Source organism: Harpia harpyja, chromosome 11 (genome assembly GCF_026419915.1).
Source record: "Harpia harpyja isolate bHarHar1 chromosome 11, bHarHar1 primary haplotype, whole genome shotgun sequence".
Taxonomy (NCBI): Eukaryota; Metazoa; Chordata; class Aves; order Accipitriformes; family Accipitridae; genus Harpia; species Harpia harpyja.
This window is the reverse complement of record NC_068950.1, coordinates 35,526,645-35,547,108: the sequence shown is the minus strand read 5'-3', so window position 1 is coordinate 35,547,108 and position 20,464 is coordinate 35,526,645. Positions and strand designations below refer to the sequence as shown.

General features: G+C 58.7%; 1 protein-coding gene across 1 annotated transcript in view; it reads left to right on the top strand.

Annotated features, from left to right (window-relative positions):
- PIK3R3 (phosphoinositide-3-kinase regulatory subunit 3) overlaps positions 1 to 20,464 on the top strand; it is an 83,736-nt gene that overhangs the window by 1,976 nt on the left and 61,296 nt on the right. The window contains exons 3-7 of the mRNA XM_052801266.1: positions 3,964 to 4,059; positions 4,296 to 4,373; positions 13,340 to 13,471; positions 16,364 to 16,565; positions 16,897 to 16,982. Of these exons, the coding sequence (XP_052657226.1) occupies positions 3,964 to 4,059; positions 4,296 to 4,373; positions 13,340 to 13,471; positions 16,364 to 16,565; positions 16,897 to 16,982 (594 nt within the window). The remainder of the gene's footprint in view (positions 1 to 3,963; positions 4,060 to 4,295; positions 4,374 to 13,339; positions 13,472 to 16,363; positions 16,566 to 16,896; positions 16,983 to 20,464) is intronic.

Here is a 20,464-nt window from a genome sequence, read left to right as displayed (position 1 = left end):
AATCTTGGCAGGCGGTTGGGTTGGTCCCTGGGGGGGTCCTCCATCCCTGGGTGCTGCAGCACAGTGCTGGGGGAAATATTTGGCAGGGCCCTTCCTGGCTTGGGGGCCTCTGGCCATTTCTTTGCCGGGATCTGCCGAGCTCGTGCAGCCGGCTCTGCCCTTGCCGCTTACCGTGGCCAAGTGCGTTGGGGCTGGGAGGGATTTCACAGCAGTTGCATAATGTACCCAAGCTAAAAAAAAAAAGCAAAGTAAGAAACCCCTCTTCCAGCCAGGCACGACCCAGCGACCCCAGCCAAAGCCATGGTGCTCTCCTTCTCTGGGATGTGATGGAGGAGAAAATGGCTGTCCGTGTGGGCCTGGGGCTGGGAGAGCAGCACCGCCTTTAGCCGTGGCTGCCCAAAACCTGCCCGGCTGCTGGCCCAGTGCCTCAGGCACCCTCCTTGCCCAGTTTGGGACCAAGGCACAGATGTGGTAACCAGAGAGGCTCTTTCCCTCCTGGGCTGGCTAGGCATCGGAGGTATCTTGGTCCCAGGTTTAGAGGGGCTCCCGCTATGAGAATTCCACCTCCCTCCAAAATATGGTTCAAGCCCCCTTGCCATTTAAGATTTAAGAGGGTAGGGACCACCTGGCCCCTGGACTGAGCACGGCAGGACTCAGCTGATGTGGGGCAACTCCTTCCCCTGACACCATCCACCACCACATGTGGGGCTGCCATGCAGATCCTGCTACTCAGCTCCCCGCAGCAGCATGAGAAGGACACCGAGACCCCCCTCTGCCTCCTCTCACCGCAACATGGGTGCTTCTCCCCGACCGATGCTCTGAGTGCGCCAAGGCAGCCACAGTCCCAGCAGCGCTGGTGAGGATCAGTGAGCAGCTATGTGCTACCTTTGCAGGAGGGAGGAGGCCACTTTTTGGGGGTGCTTACCCTGCCAAACAAGGGGTCTGAGTCCCCTTCCCAGTCAAGCATACTGGTGTGTGAAGAGCCCTCTACCCCCTGGCTGTTTGGCAGGCAGAGTCCTAGCAAACTCGGTGCTGTATTGTGGATAACTCAGGTCAGACAGGAGCAGATCCAAGGGCTCTCCAGCCCCGTTCACCAGGGAGAAGTGTGAAGCCACCTTCTTGCTTCTGCCCTTGCTGCCCATCACCATTGCTTTGCGCCTGCCCCACACAGGGGGTGATATCGGCTCCTCTCCGAGGGGCTGGGAGATGTGCCCAGGGACCCCTGCCCGCAGGTGCCAGGGACACGGCGATGCCCTGCAGATCGAGGCGCATCCCCAGCAGCAAGCACAGTCTGGCTGGAGAGCCTGGCCCAGGTGGAAGGTCTCGGCGCGGGAGCCCTAGCCCTGTGAGCGCTTGGGCGAGAGGATAGCAACTTAAAATTTTAAAAAATGTAGAACTGAGATTTTTTTTAACAGGGAAAAAACCACTAAAACCAGGTTTTGGGGGTGGACTGGAGAGGGTGCTGCAGGACATGCTCTGGCCACGGCCTTGTGTCCAGCCCTACTGTCCAGGGGGATGTTGGGTGCTGCCTCCCTGGTGCTGTGCCGTGGGGTGCCCCTCTGTGGGGTGCCTTTCCTGGGGCAATGCCAAGGTGTGTGGGCACCTCGGCAGGGGACACTCGTGGCCCATGACGACGTCTTTCTGCAGCAGCGGAGCAGCATGTACCGTTTTATGTCAGTTTAAACCCAAACCTCCTGGCTGACAGGATTTCCCTTAGAGTAAAAATCTCCAACATGCTCTTGGAAGGGAAGGGACTTTTTTTTTCTTTTTTTTTTTTTTTTTTTTGGAAAATTCTTCCTGTACTGTTTCCATTCCCAGACGGAGGTTTTGAGGGACATTTGTTTTGGCTGGCCCGAATGCCTATTTTTCTGCAACAGCAGCATACTGCCCTGCGTGCCCTCAGTGCCCACTGAGCCCCGGCGCTGTCTGGGGACCCTGGGGACCCCGAGCAGGGTGAAGCCCTGCGGGGAGCCCTGAATGGGAGAGAGACACTGCGTTTCCCAGCCCTGCCCCAGAGCCAGGGCTGGCTCTGCAGGGAGGAATGGTCTTTTTTAAATTAAATAATATCCTAAAAGTGGTTCTGCGGTGGTTCTGAGTCCCCGGGGGGCTTCCCAGGAGCTCAGCGGCTGTTTTGCCCCTGCCTGGTTGTCCTGGGCTGCATCACTGCTGCAAAGCATCACCTCTGCCTCACTCGGGGTCAGAGCCAAGTGGTGCATCGGGACACTGGGGTCCAATCTGGCACCCTGAGGGGGGAGGATGGGCTAAAGCTCCAACCTGAGCTTGGGGCTATTCCTGCTGTATCCGGGAAGGAGAAAGAGATGGTTGGTTTTTGCCATTGCCGCCTTTCCCCAGACCATCACCTTGGAAGCCAAAACTGGTTTTCCCTAATTAAAAAATCACCTGTGTGGTGGGGACATTTTCCACGGAGTCCCAACCACCTGCTTTGCTTTAAACCCTGAAATCTTCCCCGTTCCCACCCGATGCACCCACACATCCCCATCGGGCAGTGGAGGGGACCCTGTTGCCAGGCTTGGGGGTCACAGCCGTGCTTGGGGACCAGATCAGCCACCTACAAGCGGGGGGTTTGCATCCTTCCCTGCTCTCCAGGGAGCACCAGGGCATTACCATGGCAAAGATGAGGGTTCTGATCCACCAGTTGCAGCAGGTTGTGTTTTTGCAAAAGGTCAAAGGCAGCATGGCCCTGTCCACAGCCCCCCTTTTTTTTTTCTTTTTCATTCCTTAAAACCATTATGGGTTTATTGGCTTCACACGTGAGCTCCCTGCCTTCTACCAGGCAGCAAAAACCAAAGACAGAATGAACCTGACGCTGGAGTTGGCTGGGTTGGAGCGTAGCTCGCTGCGGGGAAAAGTCACATTCGGGCTTTATGTAATGTGCTGTAATTTTTTAAAATATATTTCCACCAGAACAGATCTGCTCACCACATAAAAACGGGCATAAGAGCTCTTGACACATCAGCCTTTCCAGACGCCATCCACGCCCCGGTGCTCGCACACAGCTCTGATGTGCTACAGCCGGTGGCAGCCCCTGCCAGCCCCCTGCCTGCTCCTGCCTGCCCCAGCCCCTGCCTGCCCCTGCCCCTGCCTGCTGCCTTCCCAGGGGGGTTCAAGCCCACTAACAAGAGAGTGTGGAGGGAAATCCCAGCACTGCACTGCCAGAGTCGCCATCGAGTATAACCTGCACAAGGAAGGGTTTATCAGCTGGGGTGATAAGAAGAGAGGGAGGGAGGGATGGATGGGTGGATGGATGGATGGATACAGCATGCCCTGGGGTAAGGAGAGCTGCTGTCGCCCCTGCCAGGAGTTTGCTCCTCTCTGTCAGGGTCTGGGATGAGGTGTCCTTGGTATAAAACCCAGGAGCCAGCAGCACCTGGGGATTTGTGCTGTGGGAAGCCTGGCCCATGTTTGGCTGAAGGGCTCCTCAAGGGCTGGGGGAGGTCTGCACCAGCCAAGGGGGTGGCTGAGTCCTCCCTGGGCTTGTGCTCAGCCCTGTTGTAGACACCAGAGAATCCAAGTGGGTGAGAGCTGCAGGGAGCTGTGTCCCTGCTGGGTATGGAGCTGGTCCCCCAGCTCCAGCCCGGTACCACTACGGGCTGTGGGTGATGAGAGGGGGCAGTCTGGGTGCCATGGGAGGAGAGGTGGAGAAGGGATTTTGGCCTGAAGGATCTCCACACTCAGGGCGGGATGTTCCCCACAGGCAGGGCACATGCCCAAGCAGGTCTTTGCATCTCAGCAAGCAGCTGAGCCCCTGACAGTGACTCTTACTGCAAAAAGAGGATAAAATAAGGGAGAAGTTCTCCAAAATTGGACATGCATGAGCTGAAGTGTTGGTTGTGGCTGTGCCAAAGCAGCAGCTTGATCCTGTCCTGGGGCAGCCAAGGAAAGAGGCTGGAATTCCTGCAGGCAGGAATTTCCAAGCCCCTTCTCCCCATCTTTCCATCACAGGGCTCCCCGGACAGGCAGAGCTCGCCGAGCACCCCACCCTCCCCGAGCAGGCGCTGCCGACTGTGGCCAGGCTCATCGAGGCGCTGGAAAAGCAAGGTACGGGCAGCCGTGGTGTCCATCTGCAGGGCTTACATGGGTGCATGCACGCGACCACCCTCTCTGCCCATGTTCGGAGATGCCCCGAGAGCCAAACCTCTCCCCACGCACCCTGGTACCCACACAGTGTGGGCAGAGCGAGGGAGCTTGGTGGTCTCAGTCCCTGCCTGCTTCCATTGTGTTGGAGAGAGGATCTGGGGCTTAGGACTGACCCTTCTCTCCTGGCTGCTCCCCAGGTCTTGACAGCGAGGTGCTCTACAGATCCAGCCCCAGTGCACTGGGTGATGCTGAGCTGAAGCAGGCTCTTCTGGCGGGTAAGTCCCAGAGCCGCGTCCCTCCCTCTATCCCCAGGAGGGAAGGGGGCCGTGGAGGTGATGCTGCCAGGCGAGCCATGCTACCCAGGCACAGCAGCGACGGGTTTCTGGCTCCAACCTCATTATGGTCCTAATTACAGCTCTGTAAGGCCCTGCCTGCATGCGAGCCCCCCCTCCACTCCCCCAATACCCCAGTGTGATGCTGCCAAGGGGGATGCAGGTGCAGGGTTGGGGTGCTTCACAAGAAGCTCTATTTTTTTTTTTTTAGGGAGAAAAATATTTTGTTTTGCAAACCTCTACGGTTTCTATTTGAGAAGCAGGGCAGGGAGAAAGCCTCTTGTGGGTGTGACAGCGAAAAAGAAAAGGGGAAGAAAAAGCTTAATTTTTAGGAGAATGGGAAGCGTTTCGCAGGACTGGGGGGGGCATGAGCAGGGTGGGGAGGAGGGAAAAACCATCTCCCCACCCCTGCCCCTAAATTCACGACTGGGATGGATGGCATGGTGGCGCTGGGGACGTGATGGATCCAGTGTGCCGCCCAAATCTTGGACGGGGAGGCGGGGGGGGGGGGGGGGATGTTTGCTGCGTCGAGCATCTCCATCCCGCCGGCCGCGGTGCCCAGAGGGCGGCACTGTGGCACCAGGCACGGTCCGGCCCCGCACGGTCCGGTCCTGGCATCGCATCCCCCCCCTCCGCCCCGCCCGCCCTTGGGCCCAGCATCCCGGGAGCTGCCGGCCGGGACACGGCTTGGGAAGGAGGGGAGCCGGGAGGGGGGAGCGGCGGCTCTGCCAGCGCCGGGAGCCGGCGGCAGCCGGGCCGTGTTGCTGGGGAGAAGGGCTGTGATGAAATCGCTATATTAAGCAACATGACCTCATCGTTTCCCCGCGTACCGGGAGCCGAGTCCCCGCCGGGCGGCGGGAGGGGGGAGGACGGGGCTGCGGTAGAAGGAAGGGATGCAGGAGGGGGGGGGGATGCTGGGGGGGGACGAGGCTGCTCTGTCCCCGCTGTCCGAGGAAGGCTCTGCTCCCCCGGGGATGATGGGGGCACGGTGCACCCCAGCAGCCCGCTCTCCCCTCCTTGCGGGAGCCCCTGCTGCAGGCTGGGGGAGGCAGGAGCAGCCGGGTGCCCTTTCGCACGGCCTTGTCCCCCGGCCCAGATTTCCCGGCTGATGTCCCGAGGAGGTGAAGGCACCCGGAGAGCAATCCCCGCGGCCCCGGCTGCTCTGGGTGTTGATGCCCAGGCTGGGCAGGGGCAGCAACACCAGCATGAGAAGGATGCTTTGCTTTGCTTTCCGAGCACGCAGAAGTTACGGGTCCTCCACGCTCCCCGCGCAGTCGGTGCAGCATCCCTGGCAGGCACAGGGCTCCCCGGCAGCGGTCACTACCGAAATCCTGCCCAGCCTCAGGAGACTCCCCCAGCCCAGGGGCAAACCCCACTGGCTTTGCCGGAGCCTGGGCTAGAGCTGCGGAGCAGCTGCTGGGACCATCCAGGTTTTCATCTCCCACTGCAGGAGCCAGCACTGGGCAGGGAAATGCCATCATTATTTTTCAAACCCTTTGAAAGCCCTGAAAAATCCCTCACAGCCCCATGTGACTCGATGCTCCCAAGCCCCACCATCTCCTCTAGGACCTAAATAAGCTTTTTTATTTGGCAACTCAGGGGGCTGCCCTGTGCGCTTGGCAACACCAGGGCTGGGCAAAGCCAGAGATCCCTGGAGCTGGCTGGAGGGGGTAGGACATATCACAAGTTTGCTAGCTCTCAGCTAGAGGGGCTGATGCTCAGGCCTGCCAGAGGGATGCTCTGCAAACAGCATGGGGATGATGTTCCTGCCAGGGCCAAGCATCCTGGCTAAGCCCAGGCTCGGCAGCCTGCTCCCCCCATAGCCTTCTGTGGACCAGAGACTCAGCGGTGCTTCCCCAGGGCCCTGCTGGAGCCCAAACTGGGCTGGGGAGGGCAGGAGAGCATCTCTGCTTTGGCTCCCATACAGGCCCTTCTGTTGCATTTGGTGGAGTAAAACATCCCTGCCAAAAAAACAGGAGTTTGCATGCCCCATACACAAGATGGCAGAGGCGAGGGTCACGTTTCTCTTCCTCCTCTTCCATCCCTCCAGCAACCCATCTCTGCCAGCAGCCCACCTGCGAAAGTCAAGCTCCATCTTGGGGAACGGGGAGAAATTGGAGCCGGGGCTGGTGGCGACTGGAACCGAACAGCATCTCAGCTGGGGGGAAACCGGGTTCCCACCAGGGGTTTCAGCTTCCCTGTGAATACCCAAATCATGCTGGTGTTTGGCAGGGGTGGCAGGAAAATTGCTAGACAGCGCAAGGAAAAAGGAGCAGGGGCTGGAAAAGTTCGGGTGTTGGTTTTCTAACCCCCAAATCTTAACATGTCAGAGAAAACAGGGTGTTTTCTACACTGAAAGAGAATCTGAACTTTTGATGGGGAGGAGGAGGTTTCTCCAGGGACAAGGATTCATGCAGGTCAGAGCAGTCCTGGCTGTCCCGGAGAGCCCATGGGCATCGTGACCCTGGGGCTGGGCAGCACAGGCACCCGTCTGAGTTGTGCTGATCAAACCCTTTCCCCATCCCTGGCCCTTTCGGAACCCTTACTTGTGAGGGACCTAGCCCGATGAGACAGCCCCTAAGCCAAACATCACCCAGGCTTTGGGATGAAGGTTTCCCATCCTCGTGGGGCTGCAGCAGCGGTGGGCACAGCAGACTTGGATGCAGCATGGCTCCACGTGGCTCTACAGCCTGGGCTGAGCCTGTCCTCATCCCAGTGCCAGTGATGTCCTGCAGGATGGCGGCATCTGACAGCTGGCTAGAGCCTGTGCACCAAACTTGGTATTTCCATGTTGGATGATGCAAGAAAAATTATTTATAGGCAAAAAAAAAAAAAAGAAAGCAAAGACAGACCTCACTGATAAAGGGGGGTCTGTGAAGTGAGCGCGTCAGCTACCACCCAGGTGAGATGCCACTGGGGCCAGCAGGTGAAGCACGGACCAAAGGGTGGTTGGGCTCACAGCCAGCTTACGCTTGTTCCAGAGGAGAATTAATTGTTTTAGGACACTTGGTGCTCAGTTCAGACCCTTATGCCCTGAGAAGCAAGCGGGGCCATGCGACATCAGTGAACATGGGAGTTGGAGTCATGTGGCAGCACCAAAAAGGGACTCAACAAAAAGCCGCAACCCCACAGGGGCTGGGGGGACTTGCCAAAGGGTTGCGGGTGATCAGCCAGCCAGGAGCCCTGCTGCAGCTGCAAGGGGAAGAATTATGGGCAGAAAAAGAAGAAAGTAGAGTTTTAAACGGCAGCAGCAGGGTGCAGCAGTTGCCCCACCTGCCCCCAGTGCTCCCTGTAGTGCCTGCCTGTTGGGCTGCTTCAAGGCCTGGGGGCATCTCTGTGCCCATCATGCCAGGAGCCACACACTGACCCTGAGGGTTTCTGGCCCCCAGCACTCCTGCTTTTCCCCTGTGTGTGGCTCAGGAGCTGTTTGGAGCGCAGGGGATGGGGCAAATCACCTGCAAAGTCACCAGTGCCTGTGGACATGAGGTGTACGAGCCCCTCCAGTGCCCAGGGGTGATGTCTTCTCACCCCATGCTTGCTCAGGCTCTTGCCCGCACCCCTCTTCCCCTGAAATGTGCCAGGCAGCCTTCTTCTCATGGCTGCCACTGAACCTGGAAACATGGGACCTTCTCTGGCAGGTGGCAGCAGAGCCGTGAGTGGGCTGGTGGGTGCTGGAGCCCTTCGGAGCTGAGGGACCCAAGCTGGAGAAGGCTTGGCGTGGGGATGGCTGCAAAGTCCCACGTGCAGTGGCTGGGCAGTGCTTTGCCACCACTGGTGAGGGATGGTCTGAATCCTCCTCCCTCCTCCCTGGTGGGGGACGGGGTGCAGAGACCCCGCTGGGGTCCCTGGGTGCCCCGTATGGCTCGGATGGGGCTGAACCCATCCAGCACTGAAACCTCCCAGATTTTGGATACCCCATGCCCCGATCTGGGCTCTGGGGTCCATCAGCAGATGCAAGCACCATGAGCCTTCCCCAGGAAGCACTGGGAAAAGCCTCCACCGCTGGCAGGGCCAGGCAGGAGCTGCCTGCACCCCGGGATGCCGGGGCGAATCCGGCAGCAGCGCGAGGCGGATTGGAGCTGGTGTCTCCAGGCGTGCCGTGCCTGTGCTGCCATCCTGCACGCTTTGATCTCGGCCCCGGCACAGAGCAGTCTGCCTGGAAACACATTCACGTGCCCAGGAATTAGGTCAGGGCTCGGTGGGGATTAGCGAGCGATGGTGGGCCCCGGAGCTTTGCTGGGACTGCCAGGAGCTGCTGCTGGGCAGAAAGGACTGGGCTGAAGTAAAGAGCAGGCTGGGGGGCCTCACACTGCTCCCCCCAACATCATGGTGTGGATGCCCAGGGAGGGAGCGCATCCCCATCCTCATCCCTGGGATGCCAGAGGGGGTTCGAGGCCCCCCAGGGCTCTGGTTTTCCCTGGCCAATCTATTAACCCCACCACGATGACTTTACTCCCAAACCTAAGGCTCCCCAGTGCCTGCTGCGCTGCTTTTTATTTATACCTGCAGTAGAAATAAACCCTGCGTCGTCAGAGCCTGGCAAGAGGCATGAGCTCATCTCTTATATTTGGTGGTGACGAAAGAAGGGTAAATAAACAGCAGTGGTGCAGACATCCCTGCCAGACCCATTGGGTGAATTGGTGGTGAGCTTTTGCCATCCCCTCCCATAGCTGCTGGGGAAACTGAGGAAGGGAACTGCCCTCGGGAAGCTGAGGCAGGGGAAGGCAGCCTCACTGGGCACCCTTGAAGGGGGGTCCCAGCACCCCTGCCCTGGTTGAGTGCAAGCCGGGGGTATGCCGAGGTGAAACCCAGCTGGGAGGGTGTTTGGGGCTGCCAGGAGCTCCCATGCATGGGCAGGGGGTGTCCTGGTGGCTGCCAAGTCCTCAGCGCAAGGTACCAGTGGGCTGGCTGACAGATGTTACACTGATGCTGAATGAAAGCTGGGGAAATATTCCCTGATTTGGTGCACAGTTCCCCAGTAAACCCCCACTGTGGGATGCCCAGGAGCCTCCAGCGCTCGGGTTCGAGGGATGTACAGCTCCTTGTGCAGGCAGCATCCATGCGGATGGGAAGGTATGGCCCCCAGGACTGGAGAACAAAGACATCCCTGCAGCACCAGCTAGTGATTAAACCTAAAAGGTCTGCAAGGAGTAGGGAAAATCCCAAGTCAGTATTGAAGTCAGCCCCAGGTATGGGTGGCTTGGGTGCCCCTCCACCACGGGGACTAGGCACCCAAGAGCATCATGCTGCAGCGGCACTTGGCAGCCAAGGTCCAGCTGAGCTTGTAGGACTCCCCGCTACACCCTGCTGCGAGGGGGGCTGTGGGTGCTGGGCAGGGTCTGCGCCCTATCACCCACGCGCTGGCCAGGGATGTGGGTGCAGCTGTCACCTGTGGCCACATCCAGGGGACAGCTGGTTACCAGGATTCGCTCAAGCCTCTCCTTCCAAACAAATCCCCCCACCTCCTCCACTCCACCTCTTGGCTAAACATCCTCTGCGTTTACCGAAACTCCAGGCTTACTCACACCTCCCCGGCTGGCTGCAGCTGCCGGGAGAGGTCCTGGTGTTTCCTGCCCAGCCTGACTCAGCCCAAAGCCTCGGCACCCCTCTGCCTCTGCTGGGACGCGGGGTCTGGTATCCTGGTGGGAGGAGGCTGGGAGCACCCATTGCTTTTGCCTCTGGGCCGGTGGTCATCTCGTGCACCCCTTCCCCAGCCCCAAATTTATTCCTCTTTTTCATCCCCCGTGGGCAAGGGATGCTCTCTGCTGGTCCCCGGCTGCTTGCTTGCTCTGCCGGCAAGTCAGCAAGCAGGTTGGGTGCTGGAGGGGGTTGGTATGGGGTTGAGGTTGGCGTTTTGGGGTGTTTTTCTTCTATTTGTGGCAGATGGATGGAATCCCTCCGTCATTCCCCTGGGGAAGGGACGGGAACATCTGGAGAGCAGTGGGAGAGCATTGACTCATCCTGCAGCATCATTAACTTCTTATAGCTGGTTATCATCTCCCTCTGATAAGGAGAGAGCAGCATCCGTGGGGTCAGACCAGTGGTAATTGGCTGGGAAGGCTCCAGGGTTAACCCTTCGCCAGCTGCCGGCCGAGCTTCCCTGAGCTGCTGGGGCACAGCCGGTGCTGGGGAGCAGCTCAGAGCACCCCCCCGCTGTGCTCTCAGCCTAGTGGGGAGCCCAGCTCACCACGGCGGCTCCAGGGGAAGGAGGGGACCTGGGGCAGGAGGGTGCCACTGCATCTCCAGGAGGATGGGGGCAACAGGCTAATGGCTATTTCTAGCCAACGTGCCAAGGAAAATGGTGCCATCAGCAATCAGTCCCTGTTAGCAGGGTGTGAATCCCCCCCGTCTCCCCACCACGTCTCTCTCTGGGTGTAAAGATGTTTTTGAGTCTCGCTTTGAAACCGGCTGAGCCTTCCCTTTGAACACCCCCCCCCAAGCCCATGCCGAACGATGCAAACGAGCTAATTAGGCCGTGGTGGAGCCCAGGGCTGATCGCCTGGGGCCAGCGCCCAGCAGCGGCTCCTTCCCTGTGCAGAAACAGCTTGCGGCTGCTCTCCCCAATCTGCGCCAGCATCCTTAGGCGAGTGACAGGTCCCTGCAGAAACCTTCGCAGTGGGCAGGGGGTGAGCAGCCGGGCTCGCCCCGGGTGAGAAGGGGTTTGGGGTTTGCCTGGCATAACCCACTGATGGGAGCAGCTCTCTGCAATGCAGCCACTTGCCCAAGCAACGAGACTCTGAGACCCCCCCAGCAGCATCCCTGGGTTTTAGCCACATACTGCAGGGTTTTAGCCCAAAATGGGGGTTGGAGCGTCTCGTGGGATCCCTGCCCCTGCTCTCCTCCCCCTGCCTGGCTGGAGCCAACCTGCCAGCTCACTTCTCCAGGGCAAGTGCTAGCAAAAACAGGCAATTGGCTATCATCCCCCTGCAAACCCCGGTAGAAATAACCCTTTTGGCCAGCGGAGAAGGTCCAGAATAGTGGCTGGGAGTTGGGAGCATCAGCATGGACCAGAGTGGGCCTGGGGTGCAGGAGGCGAGAGCTGGCACAGCCCTGCCCACCTCAAGGATGCTGAGGGCAGAGTGGTCCATGGGGTGATGCCGAGACATCAGGGGGTGCCAGAAAGGCAGCACCCACCTTTGCTCCGGGTTGCGTTTGGCCATGCTGGATGGCTGCCCACCCCAGAGTGGTGGCATCTCTCCCGGCTGTCCCCACGCTGCCCCAGGGTTCCTGGCTGGCCGAGTGCTTGCTCCTGAAAATGAGGTAGCGTCTCCAATGGCTGGGTTAAAGGCTTCGCTTTGGGCATTGGTCAATCTGTTTTCCCTCTGGTCTCCAAGCCAAATGGCAGGCACTGGCCATAAGGGACCCGCCACAGCTTCTTGTTCCCAAGCAGGCAGAGGAGGAAGCAGGCAGGCTCCTGGGCTGCCCGGCCCATGGTGGGGACACCCCACGGCAGGGACACCCCAGGGAAAGGAGATCAAGGTCAAGGTACCCAAAACGAGCCTTTGCCAGGAGTAGGGTAGCTGCTCCCCATCCCAGACCCATTGGCCGGGTGCCTCCAAAACCTTGCCCTAGGAAATAACTTTTCTCCACTCTTTTGGGTTTATCACTCCAGAAGGGAGCACGGCCACACGCAGTCAGCTAAAACGGTTGGAGACTCCAGGCATTTTCTGCTGGAAAATGCTGGGCTGGGAGATGGAGCATCTCCCAAAATGGCACCAATTTCAGCAAAGCTGCATTTAGGGGTAAAGACCCAGAGAGGGAAGCGGAAGGGGGCTCAGAGCAGGGCAAGTACACCATCTTCTCAATCACAACACAGGGCCATTTGGGGCCTGACGCATCATCTTTAAGAAAGTGCAAAGTTTGATCTTTTTTCAATATTCAGAAGAAGCAAGAAATTCAGTTTCTACAAACAAACCATTTCAAATGATCCCAAATATCTTGGGCTTTTTTATTATTCCCCCCCCCCCCAAGATTTCTCCTACAAGGAGAATTTCAAAACATTGCATTTGGCTCCAGTTCGAATCAAAGCCAGATTTTGAAACCTCCAGATCTTTGCAAAAGGGTCCATCACCCTCTAGGCAGCCACCTCCCGACCCAGCCGGGCTGAGAGACCTCCAAGACAAATGCATGAGGCAATACCAAAGGATGCTGAAAGGGCTCTTCCCCCTGGACCCCGGTGAAGCAATGTCCCCGCGCCGACCCGGCCACGGGGCTCAGACGGACACATCCCACCCTTTGGCTCCTGCCGGACCGTGGGACATTTCTGCTAGGAGCACTGTCCCCATCCCAAGCCCAGGCTGGGTGGGCTCAGCCTCCCCCGGGTGCTTTGCCCCGGTCCCTGGAGCATCCTTCACCGCCTCCCCCAGGACAGATGCCTTTCAGGGCTGGGAGAAGCGACGCCAGTTGGGGCACATTCACAGCATTTCGGGCTCACTGGGGATGATGTGGGCATTTAGCAACGTACATTGCCTGGAGACCATAACCCTGTTCCGTGGATGCATTTTTCCAAGCAGTTCCTACAGGGCTGGGGTTGGCACATGGTGCCTGGCCCTGATGGCCAGAGGGTGCCTGGGGCAGCAGCTCAGCCCATCCCATGGGTGCTATCCTGCAGTGGGACAGCGAGAGCCCCTGCCCCACACACTAGATGTATAGTGCACACAAAGTGGAGGTACTGCCTCATGCTCTCCATGGGCACGTGAAACTCAGGGTCAGTGGAAACAGGGACAGGAATATTTTCGGGGGGGGTTGGCAGTAAAATCATGGGCTGCCACACCTGGGGGATGGGGGCATGGGTGAAGAGATCAGCACCCATGTCCGGAGGAAGGCCCACGGGGATGGAAGAGCTCCATGCTCCATGCCAGAGGGGCAGCACCGTGGGCTAAGGGCTCCTGCTGGGTCTCTCCCTGCAGATGCCTCATCTGTGGACATGGACCTGTATGATGCTCAGACGCTGGCGGAGGCCTTGAAGTGGTACCTCCAGGAGCTCCCGTCACCCCTGGTGCCCCCAGCCCTCTACAGCGACTTGGTCCACATGGCTCAAGGTAAGCACGGCCGGGCTCCCCCCGTGCCTGGGACCTTTGTGGGGCTGGAGGAGCTTTGGGAAGCTCCTAGAAAGTCTCTCCAGCATCTCCAGGGTGGCTCCTGACCCCATCCGCTGCCCGATGCTGCACTAAGGGCAGATCCTGAGAAGGACCGCCAGGAACATCCCCCTGCAATGGAGCAGCATGGCAGCTTTGGGGAGATGCTCCGGGAAAGCAGCAGCTTTGCCCTGGCTGCAGCATGGCCCTCTCCCGCTGCAGTGCCCGGAGGAGGAGGAGGTGCTGCCTGCTGGGACGAGCGACTGCCAAGGCTGGGTGATGCTGGCCCCAGAAGAAAGCGTTATTATAATATTTTGGCTCTGCTGCCTGGGAATTTTTTGCTGTAATCTCGTTAACTCTTGGCTTTATATGGGCATAGAAAATTCTCTGCTTTTTCAGCTTAGTGCCGTTAGGAAGTGCCTTTAGGTCCCTGCAAGGTTTCCAGTCTCTGTGCAAATGTACAAGACCATCAAGGTTTTGGTTTTATTTGAATTTTTTCAAATAAACAGGGCAGGGCTCGTACCCAGGTCAGCAGAGTCCTCGGCGCATCCCAACAGGCAGCCTGGACCAAAACCCATTTCAAATGAGTCCTCGCAGAGCCACTCAGCCCCTGCCAGCCCAAGGCCCCACGGGCATCGCCAGGCATACACCAAACCCTCATCCACCATCTTAGATGGGACCTGAACCCCTCGCCACCTTTGAAACCAAGATTTCCCCTTTCACGGCAGGTCTCATCTCACTGTTGGTTGCTGCAGTATCTGCCATCCCTGTGCATCACCTCCCTGTTCTAAACCAGATTAGCACTTGGGCAGATCATGCTCTTGGCTGCCTTATGAGGCACCAAAGATCACCTGTGGCCAGACCAGCATGGCCTTTTCCTACTATGTCCTGGTGGGAAAAGGCCACAGGCTCTCCATGGCCTCCGGGAAGGCAGAAGGGACACATGGAGGAGAAGACAAGGGATAACTCACACCCCATCCTCCCTGCCCTGCGCAGAGACACGGAGCCAGGAGAAATACCCCTGGGGCCAGTGGCACCGAGATGCTGCCTTCCCCTCACCCCTCCGAGAGAGGAGAAATCAAAGGCTGCCTCCCTTCCAAGGATAAAAATGCAATTAAGAAGCAATTAGTTGGGTTGCCTCGTTAAGCGACTTCAAAGGGAAGTGCCTTTCCCCGCAGCCTGCGTCGAGTGGGCTCTGCTCCTGGCACAATGGGTGCAGGAGGAGGAGGAGGGGGCAGGAACGGAGGCAATACCGATGGGGACTTCTCTGGGGCTTTAAAGAAAAAATAAAAATACAAGCCTTTCAGGAGACGGTGCTGGGTTTTGGCAGTCTGCCCTGCAAGCAAGCTCTTTCTGCCCCGCTCAAGGCTGCGGGCTGGAAAAGCAGCGAGCTGACCACCTGCAAAAGGAGGTGGAAAACATCCCCAGATTCCCCCCTTTGGCTGAAGACCTTCACCCTGCAGCAACCCCTGGGTGCAAAAAGGTGCAAAAAGCAGCCGATTAGGGTAGGAGAGGCCTAGAGCGAAGCCGAACATCCCATGGGAGCAGCTTGTTGGATACGGGGGGCACACAAACATCCCATTGCCATCCCAGCTGGGTTGCAGACCTGCTCGGGAGGGGATCCCAGACCCGCCACCCCTCCAGCTCCGGTGCACCCCAGCCCTGAGGATGGATGCCGGGAGCTGGCTGGGCATCGGCCAAGCCTCAGCCCTGGTGCAAAGAGCCGTGGGGAGCTGAGCCGGCCCCCGGCCAAGCCGGGCTTTGAAGCTGACTGAAAGCAACGCAGCCCTGGGGACCTCCCTGTCCCCCACAGATGAAAGGGCCGGGCCAAGGCGGGGATGGAAGATGGCTGGAGAGCGGCTGTTTCTCGTGCCCAGGGCAGGACTGCAGTCCCAGGCCGCTGAGCTCACAGCTCACAAGACCGGGGAGCCCTGGCCAAGGCTGCCAGAGGGCACTGGGGACACGGGGGGATGCTGGTGGGAACACTGCGAGGCTGTGGGGCTGCTCGGAGTGCCCACGACAGGGGTCCCAGCAGCACCTCCGTGACGTGCAACACCATTAGGTGCCTTCTTGTATTCACATGGGCAACTTAAGCATCGCTGGAAGTAGTTGCCCCCTGATCAGCCCCCCCTGCTGCTGCTGCTGCATTTCAGGGGGACAAGAGAGCCCATGCTGCGAGGGCTGCAGGGACCTCACCGCAGCCCTGCCTGTACCTCTCAACCCAGGTGCAGCTTTTTTCTCCTAAAAAGCCTTTTCCCTCCCAGCTTGCTTTTTCTGCAGGGGGAGGGGAGAGCCTTTAAATTCAGCAGGTCTTCCAGCTGGTGCCTATTTCCCCATTCTGTTTTGCTCTGCCTTTTCCATGGCTTCGCAGGGCAGGGCTGGGCTCTCGCTGTTCTCCTCTGTTGCAGCAGCAGCAGCAAGCGGTGTTTAGGTGCAGCCCCTGCCAGGTGAGCAGCTTGGCCCTTCATGCTCCCTCCCTGGCTGTGCCAAGAGGGGGAACGTGCTCATGTCACCGTACAATCTGATCTGGGGTGATGTCAGTGGGTAAATGGGGCTGGCAGCCTCCCACGAGAGGCATCCGAGACCCCCAGGGCATCACCTCTGCATGCCCTGCACTCCCTGGGGTACCCACACGTCCCACAGCCTGTCTGCAGGAAGGGATGGGCTGCAAAGAAACAGTCGTGGTTTTTGGAGGAGAGGTTGAAGTCAGGTTTTGGGGAGGGCTTTGTGGGGAGTTGAGACCTGCCACAGCTCATGCCAGGTGTGCTGGCAGGTGCCAGCCTCCTGTGAGAGACAAGGGGATGCCCTGGCCTCGTGAACTGACGTTTCTTCCCCACTGTTTCCCCTCTGCTGCAGAGACCCCAGGCTTGGAGGAGTGCGGCCAGCGAGCCAGAGCCCTGCTGGCCCCCCCGGCCCTGCCACAGCCCCAGGCACTGCTCCTGCGCCAGCTTGTCCACCACTTTTGCCACCTCTGCCAGGGCACCCGCAGGAGCCACCTCTCACCCCGGCTCCTCGGGGAGCTCTTCGGGGAGCTGCTTCTCTGCCCCGCGGCAGCCAGGTGAGATGCCCCTGCCATACCCCGGATGGAGCGGGCGAGAGAAGGGTGCCTGTAGCCAGGCATGGGCACACTGGCCCCCAAACTGGTTTTGCTGGATGAGAGCCCACCAGCGGCTCAGCCCAAGGGTTTTCCAAACGGGGAGGCCAGAGCTGGGAGCCCCCATCCCAACTGTGATGCTCTGGCATCACGCTGGTTCCCATGGAATATGCAGCATTGCACCAGTCCTACAGGAGATCCCTCTGGGTGGCTGGCTTCTGTCCCAGGGGTGTGGGGGTCTCCAGGGGGGCTGAGCTGCTGGGACCCTCACGGAGCCCTCCCCTTCTCCCCGCAGCCCCGAGGCGAGCCCCGAGCTCTGCGCAAGGATCCTTGAGTCCCTCATCGTGGCTGGTGACGTGGCGGAGGTGCCAGCAGCCCCTGGTAAGAGATGCCCGGCTGGCAGCGGGAGTGGAATTTGGGGAGGTGATAGCAGGTCGCGAGGCAGTTTCGGTGCGGTGACAGAAAGGTGCCCACGTCTCTGTGGCCGTGCGTGGGCTGCGCTGGCTCCCTGGCCAGGCACGCTGTTCCCATTTCCCTCTCTCTTTTCTCAGAGATACTGTTTTGGGGGCATTTCTTTGCAGCCCCTCGGAAGGTTTGCAGCTGTTTTCTTGCTTAATGTCTGTGTCGCTGCTCTTTGGTCCTGGTGTGGTGCAAGTGGGTCCCGCTCCCCCATTTTGGGGGCTCGGTAGGTGTGGGTGCTCTCGGTCAGGGGGTGCTGCGCAGCTTGTTTTGGTGAGCAGGGATCTGGCTGCAGTTTGGGAGGAAAAAAAATACCAACACAACCATAAAATGGCAGGACAGTGCTTGCTACGGGATCAAATCTGGGTTCATGATTTTTGACTTGCATTTAGATTTCATGTGCGCAGAATCGCACTGCGTCCATCGACATCCTGCTGCTTCCCCTGTGGGGCATCCCCAGGATGGGGATGAGGATGGGTGCTCGTCCCCCACCTCTCCATGCGTGGGAAAGGAACTGGGAGAATGTGTTTTTCTGCAGATGTTATTGACCCCACCCAGCCTTGACCCCCCAGGACTGCAGTTCTGCCCCTTTTATTACCGACACCAGCGTTTGCCTCCACCACCTCTTTGCTCTTTACTTCTGCTCTGGTGGTTGAAGTCCCAGCCTTCTGCTAGCCACCTTCTCCTGCCGTGTCCTTCTTGCTTGGTGGCATCTCATGTCCCATCACTGTCCAAAACTGAAACACATGCCCCTTGTGCCCTCTGTAGCACTTCAAGGATGGGAGGCAAGCGGTCCATCCAGGCAGGGATATACACGGTCGGGAGGGAAGGTGCTCAGTGGAGCACAAGCCACAGACCTTGAGGACCACAGAGGTCCATCCCTGTGGGATCCCCTCTCCAGGCAGCCACCAAGATCCAGGTGTGTCCCTGCACCGAGCTGCCCAGACCCCCAGGAGTCACAACTGCTTCCAGCCCCCTGCTTGGAGATATGTCGGCATTGGCCCCAGTGAATCCTGTCTCCTTGTGATGTATCTGGGTCCTTGTCATCACCCTGCCTCCCTGGGGGGTGGCCAGGCTGGGCAGGATTATGACTCTTAATATTCCTCGTAAATCAGCCCTTTCAGACCTGTCATCTTATTTATTGCTCTCCCCCGAGCTCTCGCCCACGAGTTTGTTGAGATCCATATGTCTCTTCCACCCGCTGATCCAGATGTTGGGCAGCTGCAGCCCGGCGGTCCCTGGGGTCCCCACTGCCGTCCCCGGACCCTGTGCTGTCACTGGTTGCCCCCACGCCCAACTGAGCAGAGGGGTTGCGCAGGATCCTGGGGTCCTCATCCCTTTTCTGGGTCAAAATCTCCCCTATGGGCATGTCCCCACATGGGCACCCCACAAGTGTGGGGCAGGGCAGTGGGCATCTGGGCTCGCTACCCCACGGGCTGCTTTGCTGCGGGACTTCAGACAAGTCCTGCCACCTCCCCTCTCTTCGTACCTAAAAGCGAGGATATTGTTACTTGGCTGTCATCACATTAGGATGTTGGGAAGCTTAATTAAATGCCTGCAAAGCGTTTTTGAGAGCTGCGGATGAAAGGGGCTATATATAAAGTGCAAAGAATTATTATTAGCTGTGGGGTCCGTGCCCCAGCCCCACTCCCATCGCCCTGGCTCCGCTCCCCTGCGTCCCAGTACCGTGATTATTTTCGTGCGTGTGTGGAGTTGTGGTTTTATAATTATACATGTAAAATAGCTATAAATACCCTGCAATAACACGGCGGGTGTGTGCACATAGCACAGGAATAGGAGTTGGTAGCTGACACGGAGGAAACCGCGGTGTGACCTCATTCTGACTCAGGCATAAATATACCTCGTGTGAGCGGGTGGCTGGGGGGTTTTGGGGCCACTCAGGGGCTGCAGGGACAGTGGCTGCCTTGGCAGCAAGGGTCATGTTTTGGGTGAGCTGGTTGCTAACCCCAGGGAGGCTCCTGCGGGGTCGGGGTCCTTCCTCTCCCATGTGTCCTGGGGCTGATGGTGGAGGCTTGGATGTGAAAATCATCAAGAATAAAAACGTAAATTAACAAATCTGGTTCCTGGAGGGGCTTCCTTGGGCAGATTCGTTGTTGTTGAGTTTGAGGCATCCCTTCCCGCAGGCTCTGCTCCTGGGGGGGTCCATGCAGCCGCCCATGGATGGGCTGCAAAGGGGACTGGCATGGGATAGGTCTGTGATGGCTCCTGAAAGCTCTTCGTGGTGACTGTGGGATGCAGCATTGGGGTCATGCTGGAGGCACTGGTTTGCATGGGGCCATGCACTGGTTTGCACAGGGCAATGCCACGGATCCTTGGCAAAGCTGGAATGCAGCTTGGGGCCAAGTGACCACGTCCAGGCCACCTTGCTATGCTCTCCAGCAAGTCACCAGCAGCGGGCAGCCACCCCCAGCCCAGGGGCACGGGGACATTCCCCAGCCCCATGGGGACCTGGGGGGGCATACAGAGCACATGGCAGGACCCCAGAGCCCCAGGGGGGGCCATTTCCCGAGAGGGATGAGGGGGTAGGGGAAGGCGAAGGGAAGAAGTGATGCAAATACCAGCTCAGCTGAAGGAAGATGACTTCATCTCCTTTTCCTTTCCTGGTGCTATTTATAGCCACTTTAATTTACTCCCCTTTGCTTTATTATCTCTCCAGCAAGCCGTTAGCCCTCAGACAGCAGGATGCCTTTACTCACCATGCAGCACAGACTTCTGAAAAAAAAAAAAAAAAAACACAAAAAGCCACCACCAAAAAAACCCTAAAAGTGGGGGTGGGAGGCAAGGAAAGGCAGCAGAGCGCTGGGGGCAGGAGCATCGCTGTCCTGTGGCATAGGTTTCTGGAGAAAATGAGAGGATTTGGGCTCCTTTTGGGGAAAAGAGTGAGAATTGGGCAAGGGAGATGTCCCCTTCCTCCTTCAGAGCAGTGGCTGGAGGGGACAGGACCGGCGGTGCCAGGGTGCCCTCCTTACCCCAGGATGAGGGCCGCTGTTTTGCTGGACCCTGCTCAGGCTGGCACCCCCTGCTCCCCCAGGACCCCCAGCCCTGCCCTGTTTTACATGAGGCAGTGGTATAATGCCAGTGGGTGGGAATCGGGCTCCAACAGCCAGCCCAAGCACCTTGAAAACATTTTCCAAAGAGCAGGTTTGGCAGCCCCGTGCCACAGGTTGGTCCCCAGATGCCCAGTCCTGAGCCCAGCACCATGACACCCCATATCCCAGTGCACAGTAGGGATGGAGGCAACAGTGCTGCAGTGGTGCTGGTGGGGGGGTGACATCTCCTGATGTGACATGCTGGGCACTTCCCAGCCCAAGCCCCACGCAGGCACCTCTGTGACAGCATCGCCACTGAGCAGGGCCGCCGCGTTAAACCAAATTGGAAGTATC